The 15,319-nt window shown below is 46.5% G+C and overlaps 1 protein-coding gene across 1 annotated transcript in view; it reads left to right on the forward strand.

The window, feature by feature from the left end:
- LOC140349541 (nocturnin-like) overlaps positions 1 to 8,517 on the forward strand; it is a 13,053-nt gene extending 4,536 nt beyond the window's left edge. Inside the window, exons 2-3 of the mRNA XM_072435921.1 lie at positions 4,001 to 4,228; positions 6,853 to 8,517. Coding sequence (XP_072292022.1) covers positions 4,001 to 4,228; positions 6,853 to 7,748 — 1,124 coding nt within the window. The 3' untranslated portion in view covers positions 7,749 to 8,517. The remainder of the gene's footprint in view (positions 1 to 4,000; positions 4,229 to 6,852) is intronic.
- The last annotated feature ends 6,802 nt before the right edge of the window (positions 8,518 to 15,319 follow it).

Below are 15,319 nucleotides of genomic sequence, written 5' to 3' on the forward strand. Positions count from 1 at the left end.
GTGCTCAGTCACATGTTCCTTATGGTGCTCTGTCACATGTTCCTCATGGTGCTCAGTCACATGTTCCTTATGGTGCTCTGTCACATGTTCCTCATGGTGCTCAGTCACATGTTCCTCATGGTGCTCAGTCACATGTTCCTCATGGTGCTCAGTCACATGTTCCTCATGGTGCTCAGTCACATGTTCCTCATGGTGCTCAGTCACATGTTCCTCATGGTGCTCAGTCACATGTTCCTCATGGTGCTCAGTCACCTGTTCTTCGTGGTTCTCAGTCACATGTTCCTCATGGTGCTCAGTCACCTGTTCTTCGTGGTTCTCAGTCACATGTTCCTCGTTGTGCTCAGTCACATGTTCCTCGTGGTGCTCAGTCACATGTTCCTCGTGGTGCTCAGTCACATGTTCCTCGTGGTGCTCAGTCACATGTGGTGCTCAGTCACATGTGGTGCTCAGTCACATGTTCCTCGTGGTGCTCAGTCACATGTTCCTCGTGGTGCTCAGTCACATGTGGTGCTCAGTCACATGTTCCTCATGGTGCTCAGTCACATGTTCCTCATGGTGCTCAGTCACATGTTCTTGATCAAAACTCTGGATTTTACCAGGGGAAATGAGGGAGTTTTGTTTCAGACTTTTCGAGAGCATTAAAAGTCTAAGTTCTGGGTCTTTTGACTCGGAATAGGCAAGTTTATTTGTAGAGCACTTTGGCTCTCAGGGGCAACTGTTGTGATTTTGGGCGTTACAAAAATAAATTGAATTGAATTTCATACACAAGCCATTCAAAGTGCTTCACACAGCAGGAAAAATGCATTAAAATCACAAAGAAATTACAGAAACGGAAATACAATAAAATTAACTAAGAAAAAATTAAAAACATTAAAAACAACTAGCCACAAAGGGAAACGTGTCCAACTCCCTTTTTTAAATCAGTCCAACTGATTTGTACGTACTTTTACAAAGAGTCCAACGAAATAAAGACTGGAGTCAAGTTTACACACACACACAGAGTACTTCCTGTTTCTGAGGGAGATATCTGGGTGGATCTCTAGTGTGACACTTAATATAATAATAATATATTGTGCAGCCTTAAAAGGAAATCTACTGGGTGAAAAGAGTAAGTAAGTCCATGGAAAGTCATTCAGGCCCTTTAGTACAGGCCAAAAACAGAATCACATTCACTGGGCCATAGTTTCAATACGCTTCTGCCACATTAGAAGACTTGATCTGACCCTTCTCAAACACACTCACAGCTTTTCCATGACCACAGGATGTGTCTTTCCACATGGTTGTGTCAGACATGAGAATCCTCTGCATCAGACGGATCAGCTCCTGCAGCACGGTAGTGACGAGGCACTTGACAGCCACACTTTGTCCCACTTGTTTTGTCTTAGCTGAGTGAGTGTGTTGGCTGGTAGTGGCTCATTCCATAGAAAGGGACAGGGGACACGTGAGGGCTGGCTCAGCACAGGCACAGGGGCCCCCAGACAACAGGCACATTGTCCTGCTCCAGAGGTTTCACTGCAGTGCGGACAGAGAGTGAGAGCGGACAGCAGGCAGAGCAGGGGGTGAGCAGCTCTGTGGAGGACCATCCCAGGACGATTTGAGGTAGGAGTCAATTTAGTCATACTTCTAAATACTCGGAGGAACTATGATTGTCAAGTGCCTCGTCACTATCATTTTGGGACTGTCCAATTATTCACAAATACTGAGACACTGCAGACTTCAACACCAATGTCCCGTTTGACTTCATGGATCTGGGATGTAAAACAGTGGAAACGATAGATGGACCTGTGGATCAGAGATGACCGGGACGGAGCAGACTGTCCAGGACACTTGAAACATGGAAAGACAATGAATTTGAAAATGGACACATTTGATGCACATTGGGTCAAATGGGGTTCATACAAACTGGGGCAAATGCCAGACAGACTTCCACATCACATTATGTACAGCGCCCTCTAAAGACCATCCCCAAGGGTCCATCCTGAAGGAGCTGCTGGTGTCGGGCCAGCGGCTCAAACTACTCACACCTCTCTGCCAACTACCCGTGCTGTAGGTCTCATCGCCATGGAGACCAGGGCGGCGCTGACAGCCCATTGGCCAGTGTGCGAGGGGTGGTAGAGGGGCGTTCTGTGTGGTCAGATGGGGCCCCGCTATAAGGCCCCCCCCTAGGAACTTGCTTTGGCATTAAGGTGCAACTAGGGATGCATACCTAAACCCACGTTCAGGTTCAAGTCCGGATTCGAATCCAGAGGTTCAGGTTCAGGTCCGGACCTAATGAGTCCGGCTGAACTCATGCCATTTCTGCATAATGTTATAACAGTATAACACAAGCTACTTCACTAAATTAAGTTGAAGACACATGAACAAGGACTTAACTGCAGACTGAAATAAACTCAATTTATCTGGTTTATTCACTGTTTATTAACAGAAGTTACAACTTACAAATCACAAGCTGCTAGCTAACACACATTCATGTGTTTTACTAGAGGAACAACTCCCGAACAAGAGCATGTTGAGTATTGGTATTAGGGCAGCTGTTTCAGCTGATACTATGTTTGTCAAGTATATTACTGGTTTGACTGGGCTGTTCCCCACACCTGAAGTTGAATGCCTTTAGATACATTTCCACTCTTGAATTTTGCAGATCCATTGGCATCAAAGTCATGTAAAAACCTTCAAAAACTAGCATAACAGTCAACTAGAACCACTATAAATCAATCAACTTAGCAGTATCAAAAATAGAATATGAAAATATTTTACACTACACACAATACATCATATTAACAGCATTAAACACAAGACCATATTTAACAACTGTAGAATACAAATACTATTACAAAATATAAGCTCCAATTAATGAATCCAGCAATTAAACAATATTACTTTGACTTAGTATTTACTTAGATGTATAAATATGTATATTGCACATTAACCCACCTAAATAAATGCTACATCACACCACAACATAACAGTTATTTTATTCATATTGTAGCGACCCTCGTCTCTAGTGCGCGCGGTCTCTGGGGCGGAGCTAAGAGCGGCTCAGGAGACGAGGTAGTTTTTGATGTTCCTGTTCCATCGCCGTGGTTACGGCCAACAGTAACCAACTCTGTTCAAGAAATGAAGTGACAACTTGTGAGCACTAAACCAGCATTACTGACCTGAGCGAGAAGTTACAATATTTACACCCAAACCAAAGCACAACCCTCTCCTTTAACAAGCGTTAAACTAACTCACGGAGCGGCACAAGCGGCGACGCACGCGGCGGCTTCAAACGATTCAATTAAGCCAGCGATCTTTCCAAATGTTCGGTCTCTCGCGTCTTTAAACTCATTGCGCGAATTCCGCGATCTATGGAAGGTTTCAGATGGTTTAGATTCTAGAACGTAAAGGATATAGAATGTGAGTGGTAGATTTTTAATGAGTCCAGAACCGAATCACCGGGGTTTCGTTTTTTTTGGACCTGAACCAAAACGTTTTTACAAGTCCGGATCCGGTCCTGCGGAGCAGTACGCATCCTAAGTGTACTTGATCTGACACAATTTACAGATGATCAAAATGAGTTTGAAAATAGTGTTTGAGTCCAACGGCAGAGGGAAAGAAACTGTTCTTGTGGTGGGAGTGGCCTCCTGCCTGAGGGGAGTGGCCTCCTGCCTGAGGGGAGTGGCCTCCTGCCTGAGGGGAGTGGCCTCCTGCCTGAGGAGAGTTGCTCAGATAGTCCGTGTCCAGCGTGAGAAGGGTCAGCTGTGACCTGCTTGTCCAAAGAGATGCATTACCCAAAACGATGTAGAATGTAAACTAAAGCGAGGCAGAACACGATGAGCTGCTGGGTCACTGCTGGGTCACTGCTGGGTCTGCACAGCAGAAGTGGAAGTGGTCAAACCATCTTCCAAATGTGCACTGGTTTAGTCCTTCTTTCCTTCTGTTTTAGACCTGGTTTCGGGGCTCAGTACAGGGTAAGGGGTCAGGGATCAGAGGTAATGGTACAGTGTGTTGTGTGCAGGGGGACCCATGGGCAGCGGCAGCAGCAGGATGTTGGGGACCTTGGCTCAGCCGGACCTGTTCCAGGATGAGGCCCCTGAGCTGGACCCCGAGCAGCTGCTGCAAGAGTGTGAAAGAGTTCTGCAGGCACGGCCCCCACGGCCTCACCGCGACATGGTCTACTGTGGCCCGGGCCCCCACGACCACGGGCCCCCCATACGCATCATGCAGTGGAACATCCTCGCCCAAGGTACAGCACTGAAGTATTTGTGTCACACTTGTGTACCGGGCCAGGGGGGCCCTCTAAAAAAGTTAGGGGCCCCCCTGCAATTTCAGGGGCCCACAAGCACGCGTGGCATTGCAGCGTCATACATTTGTTGTTGTAAACCTCGTTATTAGCATGTAAAACAATTTAAAGTACTTTTATCTTTTATTTGATATGAAGGAAGAGCACAAATACAAATACATGATCTTTCAATACTGTTTAATTTAATATAATAAGGTTTCTAAGATACAAAATAAATACTGTATACAACATTTGACACAAGGAGATCTTATGTTTTTATAATAATAAATATTCTGAATCATAATCTTCTTGTCAGGGAACAAATCAAGTATCTGTATTGTTAAAATAGTAGCTTGTAAGAGTTCTGTTAATTACCAAAGCTTGTCAAATAAATACCTGTGGCTTATATCCCTTTTGAGGAAAGGCCAAACACACGGTGCAGTACAATAATCCTGCTCCTGTCAGACTGATGCAGGGGACAGGTGTGTCCATATACTGCCTGTCCCTATCATTCTTCTCATCATCTATTTATTTATTTTCTGTTCATCAGTCACTTTTTGTTTTTTTTTCCCTTCCAGATACTTCCACATTGACATTGTCCTTAATGTGCAAAACTACAGCTTTTTGTTGCAAAAAAATTAAAAAATACAGAATAGTTGCGGACTGAGAAGATCGCCGCCCGCCAACCTAGATTTCACTTTTGGCGCAAAATTAGCGGCCAATCGGATGCCCGTTTTCATCGAAATTAGATCACGGCCACCGCTCGGCCAATGAGAAGTGAGAATACTGCAAAGTGGCATGTCTGTCAAAATGAAATGTAAACTATGAAAATGTCCCAAATATGGCCAAATTACTAGTTCAATCTTGAATTTTTTCGAAGGATTTCGATACGGGGGCACGGGGGCCCTCCTAATTTAAACCCTGTGCCTGCCGGCGATTTGAGGGGCCCCGGGCCCCCCATCTATTTCGCAGCCTGTGTACTACTGCATGTGAGGTCATGTTCCAGTGCTGAAGTACTTGTGTACTACTGCATGTGAGGTCATGTCCCAGTGCTGAAGTACTTGTGTACTACTGCATGTGAGGTCATGTTCCAGTGCTGAAGTACTTGTGTACTACTGCATGTGAGGTCATGTTCCAGTGCTGAAGTACTTGTGTACTACTGCATGTGAGGTCATGTTCCAGTGCTGAAGTACTTGTGTACTACTGCATGTGAGGTCATGTTCCAGTGCTGAAGTACTTGTGTACTACTGCATGTGAGGTCATGTCCCAGTGCTGAAGTACTTGTGTACTACTGCATGTGAAGTCATGTCCCAGTGCTGAAGTACTTGTGTACTACTGCATGTGAGGTCATGTTCCAGTGCTGAAGTACTTGTGTACTACTGCATGTGAGGTCATGTCCCAGTGCTGAAGTACTTGTGTACTACTGCATGTGAGGTCATGTTCCAGTGCTGAAGTACTTGTGTACTACTGCATGTGAGGTCATGTCCCAGTGCTGAAGTACTTGTGTACTACTGCATGTGAAGTCATGTCCCAGTGCTGAAGTACTTGTGTACTACTGCATGTGAGGTCATGTCCCAGTGCTGAAGTATTTGTGTACTACTGCATGTGAGGTCATGTCCCAGTGCTGAAGTACTTGTGTACTACTGCATGTGAGGTCATGTTCCAGTGCTGAAGTACTTGTGTACTACTGCATGTGAGGTCATGTCCCAGTGCTGAAGTACTTGTGTACTACTGCATGTGAAGTCATGTTCCAGTGCTGAAGTACTTGTGTACTACTGCATGTGAGGTCATGTCCCAGTGCTGAAGTACTTGTGTACTACTGCATGTGAAGTCATGTTCCAGTGCTGAAGTACTTGTGTACTACTACATGTGAGGTCATGTTCCAGTGCTGAAGTACTTGTGTACTACTGCATGTGAGGTCATGTTCCAGTGCTGAAGTACTTGTGTACTACTGCATGTGAGGTCATGTTCCAGTGCTGAAGTACTTGTGTACTACTGCATGTGAAGTCATGTTCCAGTGCTGAAGTACTTGTGTACTACTGCATGTGAGGTCATGTTCCAGTGCTGAAGTACTTGTGTACTACTGCGTGTGAGGTCATGTTCCAGTGCTGAATTACTTGTGTACTACTGCATGTGAGGTCATGTTCCAGTGCTGAAGTACTTGTGTACTACTGCATGTGAGGTCATGTCCCAGTGCTGAAGTACTTGTGTACTACTGCATGTGAGGTCATGTTCCAGTGCTGAAGTACTTGTGTACTACTGCATGTGAGGTCATGTCCCAGTGCTGAAGTACTTGTGTACTACTGCATGTGAAGTCATGTTCCAGTGCTGAAGTACTTGTGTACTACTGCATGTGAAGTCATGTTCCAGTGCTGAAGTACTTGTGTACTACTGCATGTGAGGTCATGTCCCAGTGCTGAAGTACTTGTGTACTACTGCATGTGAGGTCATGTTCCAGTGCTGAAGTACATGTGTACTACTGCATGTGAGGTCATGTTCCAGTGCTGAAGTACTTGTGTACTACTGCATGTGAGGTCATGTTCCAGTGCTGAAGTACTTGTGTACTACTGCGTGTGTTGTGTGTGCAGCTCTGGGAGAGGGGAAGGACGGCTTCATCCGCTGCCCCCTGGAGGCTCTGCAGTGGCACCAGAGGAAGTACTTGATCCTGGAGGAGATCCTCACCTATCGGCCTGACATCCTGTGTCTACAGGAGGTGGACCACTACTACGACACCCTGGGGCCCATCATGTCCGGCCTGGGGTACACGGGCAGCTTCCTGGCCAAGCCCTGGTCTCCGTGCCTGGACGTGGAGAGGAATAATGGGCCGGACGGCTGCGCTCTGTTCTTCCGCTCCTCGCGTTTCTCCCTGAGCTCCACGGCCCATCTGCGCCTGTCGGCCATGATGCTGCCCACTAACCAGGTGGCCATCGTGCAGAGGCTGGAGTGCAGGGCCACGGGCCGGGGCCTGTGCGTGGCCGTGACCCACCTGAAGGCGCGCAGTGGCTGGGAGCGCCTGCGCAGTGCTCAGGGAGCAGACCTGCTGCACAGTCTGCAGAGCATCACGGCTCGATCCGACTCAGCGCTGCCCCTGGTGGTGTGCGGGGACTTTAATGCGGAGCCCACAGAGGAGGTCTACCGGCGCTTCAGCCGCTCTCCTCTGGGCCTGGACTCGGCCTACAAACTGCTCAGTGTGGATGGCCGCACGGAGCCCAGCTACACCACCTGGAAGATCCGCCAAAGCGGAGAGAACCGCAGCACTCTGGACTATATCTGGTACTCTCGGGACGTCCTGAGAGTCCACACCCTCCTGGACATCCCCACAGAGGAGCAGATCGGCCCTGACCGTCTGCCGTCCTACCACTATCCCTCCGACCACCTGTCTCTGCTGTGTGACCTCTGCTTCACGCAGGAGCCAGCGCGCTCATGTAGTGACATTACAACTTCACCCAGGGTCAGGTCAAGTACCTTGGAGGCCTTGGGATGATAGATAATGAGGCCCCTTTCAGAGGGTTCAAAAGAAAGTGAGGAGGCCTGGAAAACTTTAACAAATCCTCAGTTATTTCTTGTATTGTGATGCCAGTTAGGCCCATCATACTTTACATCTTTTATCCCTGGATGTTGCCGTTTGCCTTTGTCCTCCTTCGTCTAAAACGACTGCAGTTGTGCTAAACAGGCCTGTGGCTGCAGCCAGTGTGGCCCCCGCACTCATAGTGACATCACCGCTGGCCAACGCCAATCAAAGCAGGAGCAGTGGTTATGTGACTAGCGTTGAAAGAGACTAAAAGGCCTTTACTGCGTAAAAGTGCACAATAATTATGCTAAATTAAATTAAATTAAAATTAAAATGTTTAACCAACTAATTTATTTTATTTCTGTTTGTATTTGTTTATCAATTTGAGAAATGTGTACATGTATTTGATTCATTTCTCAGTCGATGGCAGACATGATGCACTGAGGACAAACTGGGAATGTGCCCCCCCCCCCATGTGCCCCCCCCCCCATCTGCTGCTGAAGGTCTGCCACGCTCTGCTCCACCAAACGTCTGCTTTCATTTAGAACAGTGTTTTTCAAACTCTGGTACTGGGCCTGGCTCTTCTTTAGGCTGAGATCTTATGTGAAAGATGAGTGGTGCCTTTAAGTTGGGACTTGTTTACAGCTGGTTAAGTTCTAAATAACCCTTGGGCCCCAGAAAGTGGTATTTCATGTACAAGTTTAAGAAGTACTGCTCTAGTAAATGTTCAGCTCCACATCTGTTTTTCCACTGGGGCGTCCCCCAGAAGGCTTTGCTGTTTTGTTTGTTTGTCTATTCAAAATGATAAACTTTATTTTAACTAAGCTGTATTTGCATTTCTTTCAACTATACTGTTTTTCTTTACCATGTCTCAGCTTCTTTACTCCTAGTTTTGTAGAAAATGTAAAGAAAGAATCAAGATTCAACTTCCTCTTCCTCCATACCAGTGCATTCTGGAGTACCCCAGGGTAGTGTACTCTCCCCGACTCTCTTTAGTGTCTTTTTGAAGAACCTATTGACTTGATCCATAAACTAGGTGTTTTTATTGTATGGATAAAAGCCCAATGCACACACCAGCTGCTTTCACAAGTGACAGATTCATAACTCTGATGCACATCCAGCCTCGCGCTACAGCTATTGCAAGTGACATTTAAAGGGGACATACAATATGTGAAATTGAATTGCATGGGCTCTAAATCATGTTATAATATTGTTCCCTCCCCCTTATTTTACACAAAGTTGGAATTTAGTTGAGTAATCCTGTATTTTCCTGAACTCGAGAGTTTTCACCTCCCCCTTATATCTGCCCACTTACGTGCATTACCTTCAATTATTCTACACATACACTGAGATAAAAATGGCATATAGCAATTTTCCAACCATAACGTAAAGGAATACCTCAAATGTCGCTATGAAGATCATTTCTGCAGTTTTTAAAAGGAAGTCAAGTCTTTGCTGGAGCAAAGAGACCGACTGACCTCTAAACCCACAATACAACAAGGGAGAGGACACGGCAGAATCCACCAAAACTACTTTAAAGGTGCCATATCATGCTTTTTTTCTCGTTTCGTAGTCTATCCTAAGTGTACATTTGATAATAATAAGGGTTGTGCAACACCCATACCATAATAGTTAAGAAATAGTTAAGTGTTTCGGGCATGTCCCACCGGAAAGAGGGCCCGGGGAAGACCCAGGACACGCTGGAGGGACTATGTCTCTCGGCTGGCCTGGGAACGCCTCGGGATTCATCTTTTATAATCTGGTGAAAAACCTTTATACTTTTTGTAATCCAGACTTTATTTTTATTTAAATGTTTTCATTTTTTAAATTAAAGAACATAAAGTAGAGAAACCTGACCAGAGAAAACGCAAACACAAGATAAAAGCAGTGGACCTCCAACAAACAAATTAAAATCATGGCCTAGACCAGGGGTCCCTAACCACCGGGCCGGGGACCTCTGGTTTAGAGAACCCCAAAAGGAACACGTGCCATTTTGTCCAAAGTCTGAATTCTTTTATTTTCAGAATACATTTTCCAAATGTTTGGATAACAAATGTTATAATGTTGGTTCAGTTCTGCAGGACGATGCTTTGGAGAGAACTGCTGGTTGTGTCCATGGCAGGGGTCCTGAGGCCCAAATACAGAGTCCTGAGGCCCAAATGGCCCAAATAAAGAGTCCAAGTGCAAAAACTACTTAAAAAAAAATGTTGGCAGTCCTGAACGTCAACGAGAACACTCCTCTCCAACAGTCTGCCTCCTGCTGCCACATCCTCTCCAACAGCCTGCCTCCTGCTGCCACATCCTCTCCAACAGTCTGCCTCCTGCTGCCACATCCTCTCCAACAGCCTGCCTCCTGCTGCCACATCCTCTCCAACAGTCTGCCTCCTGCTGCCACATCCTCTCCAACAGTCTGCCTCCTGCTGCCACATCCTCTCCAACAGTCTGCCTCCTGCTGCCACATCCTCTCCAACAGTCTTTCTCCTGCTGCCACATCCTCTCCAACAGTCTGCCTCCTGCTGCCACATCCTCTCCAACAGTCTGCCTCCTGCTGCCACATCCTCTCCAACAGTCTGCCTCCTGCTGCCACATCCTCTCCAACAGTCTGTCTCCTGCTGCCACATCCTCTCCAACAGTCTGTCTCCTGCTGCCACATCCTCTCCAACAGTCTGCCTCCTGCTGCCACATCCTCTCCAACAGTCTGCCTCCTGCTGCCACATCCTCTCCAACAGTCTGCCTCCTGCTGCCACATCCTCTCCAACAGTCTGTCTCCTGCTGCCACATCCTCTCCAACAGCCTGCATCCTGCTGCCACATCCTCTCCAACAGTCTGCCTCCTGCTGCCACATCCTCTCCAACAGTCTGCCTCCTGCTGCCACATCCTCTCCAACAGTCTGTCTCCTGCTGCCACATCCTCTCCAACAGTCTGCCTCCTGCTGCCACATCCTCTCCAACAGTCTGCCTCCTGCTGCCACATCCTCTCCAACAGTCTGTCTCCTGCTGCCACATCCTCTCCAACAGTCTGCCTCCTGCTGCCACATCCTCTCCAACAGTCTGCCTCCTGCTGCCACATCCTCTCCAACAGTCTGTCTCCTGCTGCCACATCCTCTCCAACAGTCTGCCTCCTGCTGCCACATCCTCTCCAACAGTCTGTCTCCTGCTGCCACATCCTCTCCAACAGTCTGCCTCCTGCTGCCACATCCTCTCCAACAGTCTGCCTCCTGCTGCCACATCCTCTCCAACAGTCTGTCTCCTGCTGCCACATCCTCTCCAACAGTCTGCCTCCTGCTGCCACATCCTCTCCAACAGTCTGCCTCCTGCTGCCACATCCTCTCCAACAGTCTGCCTCCTGCTGCCACATCCTCTCCAACAGTCTGCCTCCTGCTGCCACATCCTCTCCAACAGTCTGTCTCCTGTTGCCACATCCTCTCCAACAGTCTGCCTCCTGCTGCCACATCCTCTCCAACAGTCTGCCTCCTGCTGCCACATCCTCTCCAACAGTCTGCCTCCTGCTGCCACATCCTCTCCAACAGTCTGTCTCCTGCTGCCACATCCTCTCCAACAGTCTGCCTCCTGCTGCCACATCCTCTCCAACAGTCTGCCTCCTGCTGCCACATCCTCTCCAACAGTCTGTCTCCTGCTGCCACATCCTCTCCAACAGTCTGTCTCCTGCTGCCACATCCTCTCCAACAGTCTGCCTCCTGCTGCCACATCCTCTCCAACAGTCTGTCTCCTGCTGCCACATCCTCTCCAACAGTCTGCCTCCTGCTGCCACATCCTCTCCAACAGTCTGCCTCCTGCTGCCACATCCTCTCCAACAGTCTGCCTCCTGCTGCCACATCCTCTCCAACAGTCTGTCTCCTGCTGCCACATCCTCTCCAACAGTCTGCATTCCCCTGTGAGGAATGGGCTTATAAAGAAACCAGACACACTTTTCCAACAGAATTCCCTCCAAACATGTGATCCTGTGGTTGTCCAGTAAGATGTATTTATACTTTCCCACTCTTCATCCTCCAAAACAAAGTGACCCTCTCTTTCCCATTGACCCCTCATGTCATCAGTAGTGACTGTCCAGACTGTTCATACTGTTCAGTCAAAAGCCGATGATGGTCATCATTCTTTTTGATTTCTTGATAATAATAACACCTTAATGTTAAATACCTAAACGTCCTGTTCAAAGGATTCTTCAACATATCAAAGCTTTTCATGTGATTCTCTTTTACAATCATGTGAAAAACCTTTAGACCTTTTGTAATCCAGACCTTGAGTCTCATGTAGGATTGCCCGGGACGTCCCGAATTATGGGTGGTTTTGATATGTCCCGTCCGGGACAGCTCCAGTCCCGTCTTCCAATCACAGCCTCGGTGGCCAATAATTGACCACTGCAAACGCGCTACGCATTCATTTACCACGCGCCTCTCGAAGCTCCACTTCCTGGAATTACCGTGAGAGACGCGCGTCTCAGCCAATCAGCGCGCAGCAGCCGGGATCCGAGGTCAGATTGAATTAAAATACCTGTCCTCTTCTCTGATTGACACCGCCAGCTCAAGATCAAGTATTATCCATATCAATAAAGGGAAACAGAAGGTAAAGCGTCAGTTCAGTTCAGTGTCTGCAGCATATGGTTATAGTCTAATGCTAACATGACATTTGAGAGAAACTTAATAATAATAATTGTCTTCACTATTCACATGAACAATACATCCATGCAAGTCCATTAGTGGTTTGCCAAAATTACACTGAAATTAGTAGGTTTATGGCTAATGAAACCTTGTCATTTCTGTAATTATTGTTGGTCAGCTGTTGGCTTGTGTGCGCACCTGGAAGAAAGTGTCCCTCATTTGGGGTTGAGATTGTCTCAGGTCAGTTCTATTTAGTACAAAACCTTTGGTCATAAAGCTTTACTATTTTAAGATTGTAACATCTTTGTTTAGTTTGTATGTTTTGATCAGCTCCTTCCATGTTGTAGTGGCCAAAAAGCATCTCCCGGCCACAACGTGGCACTAAATGTTCCTGTGGGTTTCTCTTCCTGTTTAAGACCTTTAATCAGCATTGCAGGTGTTGCAGAGGAGAAGGTGTTCACGGATCTTGTCCAATAAAGGAATATTTGAGAGCTTTTACAGGATTATTTTGGACTTCTTTGAGCAGAGACGCACGTCAGAAATGCCCTTTTGAATTTGCATTCTAGTGGCTGGTGTGGCACAGGGTCACACTGTCTCTACACATGTTGTAAGCACAGATTTGACCCGGGGAATCTTAACTTGATCAAATGACTCAAGCGTCTGTCATCTGCCAGTAAGGCCTGTACAGGAACCCCCGGCACAACATTACTCTCAGTATAAGGCCTGTACAGGAACCCCCGGCACAACATTACTCTCAGTATAAGGCCTGTACAGGAACCCCCGGCACAACATTACTCTCACTATAAGGCCTGTACAGGAACCCCCGGCACAACATTACTCTCAATATGAGCACCATTCAGCTTCACATTCTGGATCAAAAGACAAGGCAAACCCCGCCTCTTTCTTTTGATGTTTGTAAAGTAGTTTGGAATCAGTTACAGTGTGTCTTGCCTGGCCACAAAAATCTTGAAATTGTTTTATTCCACATATCAAACATCCGGTTGGGAATGGGAATCGCGAGAGTCTGAACAGATGAGAAATCTGGGGAGAACAGTCATTTTTATTGTTTTAATCCTTTGGAGGCACAGTAGGCCATAAGAAAGTTTTTCTAGCATGCACATTTGTTCCCGCCGATAAGGGTTTAAAATCTAACTATTGAAATGAATTCTCCATCGTTATATCATCCAAGATTTCAAAGTTCTCCATTTAATTCCTGCCAGCTCTCCGCATTTCCCACGGCACAGCGACCAATCAGCGAGTAGTTTTCAGCATCGCGGAGGCGTGACCAGAACAAACCTGGCTGCGCCCACAGAGCACGGTTCAGCCAAACGCAACGACTATGACTGCATAATACATCTAGTTAGTGTTAAAAACGAAGATGTACAACCACTGACTGGAGTACGGTGGAGGACACTTGTTGAAACCAAACGATGGTTAGAAGTAGACGGAGACGAGCGCGACTTTGCGAAGTCGTATAAACATCACAAACTATTTGTTGTCGACTTGTTTGAGCAAGATGAAGATTTCTTGGCCATATCAACAAATGTATGCTTTCTTATTTCTATAAGTCGACATTATGACATGTTAAACGGCTTCACCTAGCCAACTCCAGTGGATATTCTAATCGAATTGGAAATGATCTTTGTTGAAGTAAAATTTTACCGTCATTGGCATGGAGAGGGTTAAACAATATTTTCGACGATTCCTTAAGGCTTAGATAATGAACATGGGAAACTGAATTTCTCCTACGATTTCGGATTTCCATTTAATAGAAACTTCACAAAATTTCATGGTGCTTTCAATTATGGTCGCTTTTTCAAAATGTGTACTTTTGCATTTCGATTTACTCGTTAACTAAGCCTAAAGGAGAGGAGAAACTTTTCTACCCTTAAGAAAGTTGAAATGTCTCGTTCACGCTTCGTCACAGGAGCGCTTGTTTCGCCATATTGTCCGTGTGCAGTGCGTGTTTACCACCACAAGCCAATTCGATACTGCGTCTGTCTGCTTCGATTTACGACGAAACACGGAACGAAGAGGCTCGATATCGGACACTTTACTATAATCAAAATAGTGAAGGTATGTGTGGCAGTTGGTACAGCAATCGGGAAGATAAACGGAGAGATCTGAAGTTCTGTCGGATACTAGAGAAACCCGGAAAGATGGGAAAGCGGCGATAAAACGTTTGAACTGGGAACCAAGCGATCAGACTATGTAGTAGTAATTTTATATCTCTTAAGTTACCATTTGTAGTTGAACTGAAATTGTCACTCGCGCGGCGGAGGGAGCAGACTCACCACCGCTGCCTGCGCTGGAGCTCCGGATATATCAAGTCTATCGTGTTCCGCGCACGCTGTAGAATTAACATCAGTTTTATTTAGGCGCGTAGACCCTTTGTTCAAAATTGGAACCATCGGACCAGTGGGCTTGGATCGTAAATCTCCGGGTAGGAGATATCCGAAAGACTGTGATTTAGGCATCAAATATGGATCTGAGTTGATTGATCACAGCTTTTCTAAATATCGACCTTTGTGTAGCTCCTCCAAAGAGTTTGTGGAATCTGAAAGCACCGAGGCTTCCATAATTTACGTTTGAGATCACTTTCCACACTCCATCAGTGCATACTGACAGCAACAAGGGAGGGACAGTATGGAGGCGCAGTATACGATCACGTGGTTTTGTGACGTCGGTGAATGAGCTCTATAGGAATCTGAAATTTCACTCACATTCGTTGAAGAATAGTAAAATTACAAGGGTACGGGTGTAGACCCATATATCACTTTTTTGGCTTCGCCTCTCATTTTCTCAAAAGCTGGCAAGATTCAGATGGAGAACTTTTCCCCCCAGTTAAAGTACATAATTGAGAATAGAAAACAATTATTGAATAGTAGTCCCCAGGTTGGGGGAAAAGAACCCACTTTCTAGCCAC

This window comes from Eucyclogobius newberryi, unplaced genomic scaffold, assembly GCF_026437365.1.
Source record: "Eucyclogobius newberryi isolate DKJ021-1_F unplaced genomic scaffold, fEucNew1.0.hap1 SCAF_11, whole genome shotgun sequence".
Classification (NCBI taxonomy): Eukaryota; Metazoa; Chordata; class Actinopteri; order Gobiiformes; family Gobiidae; genus Eucyclogobius; species Eucyclogobius newberryi.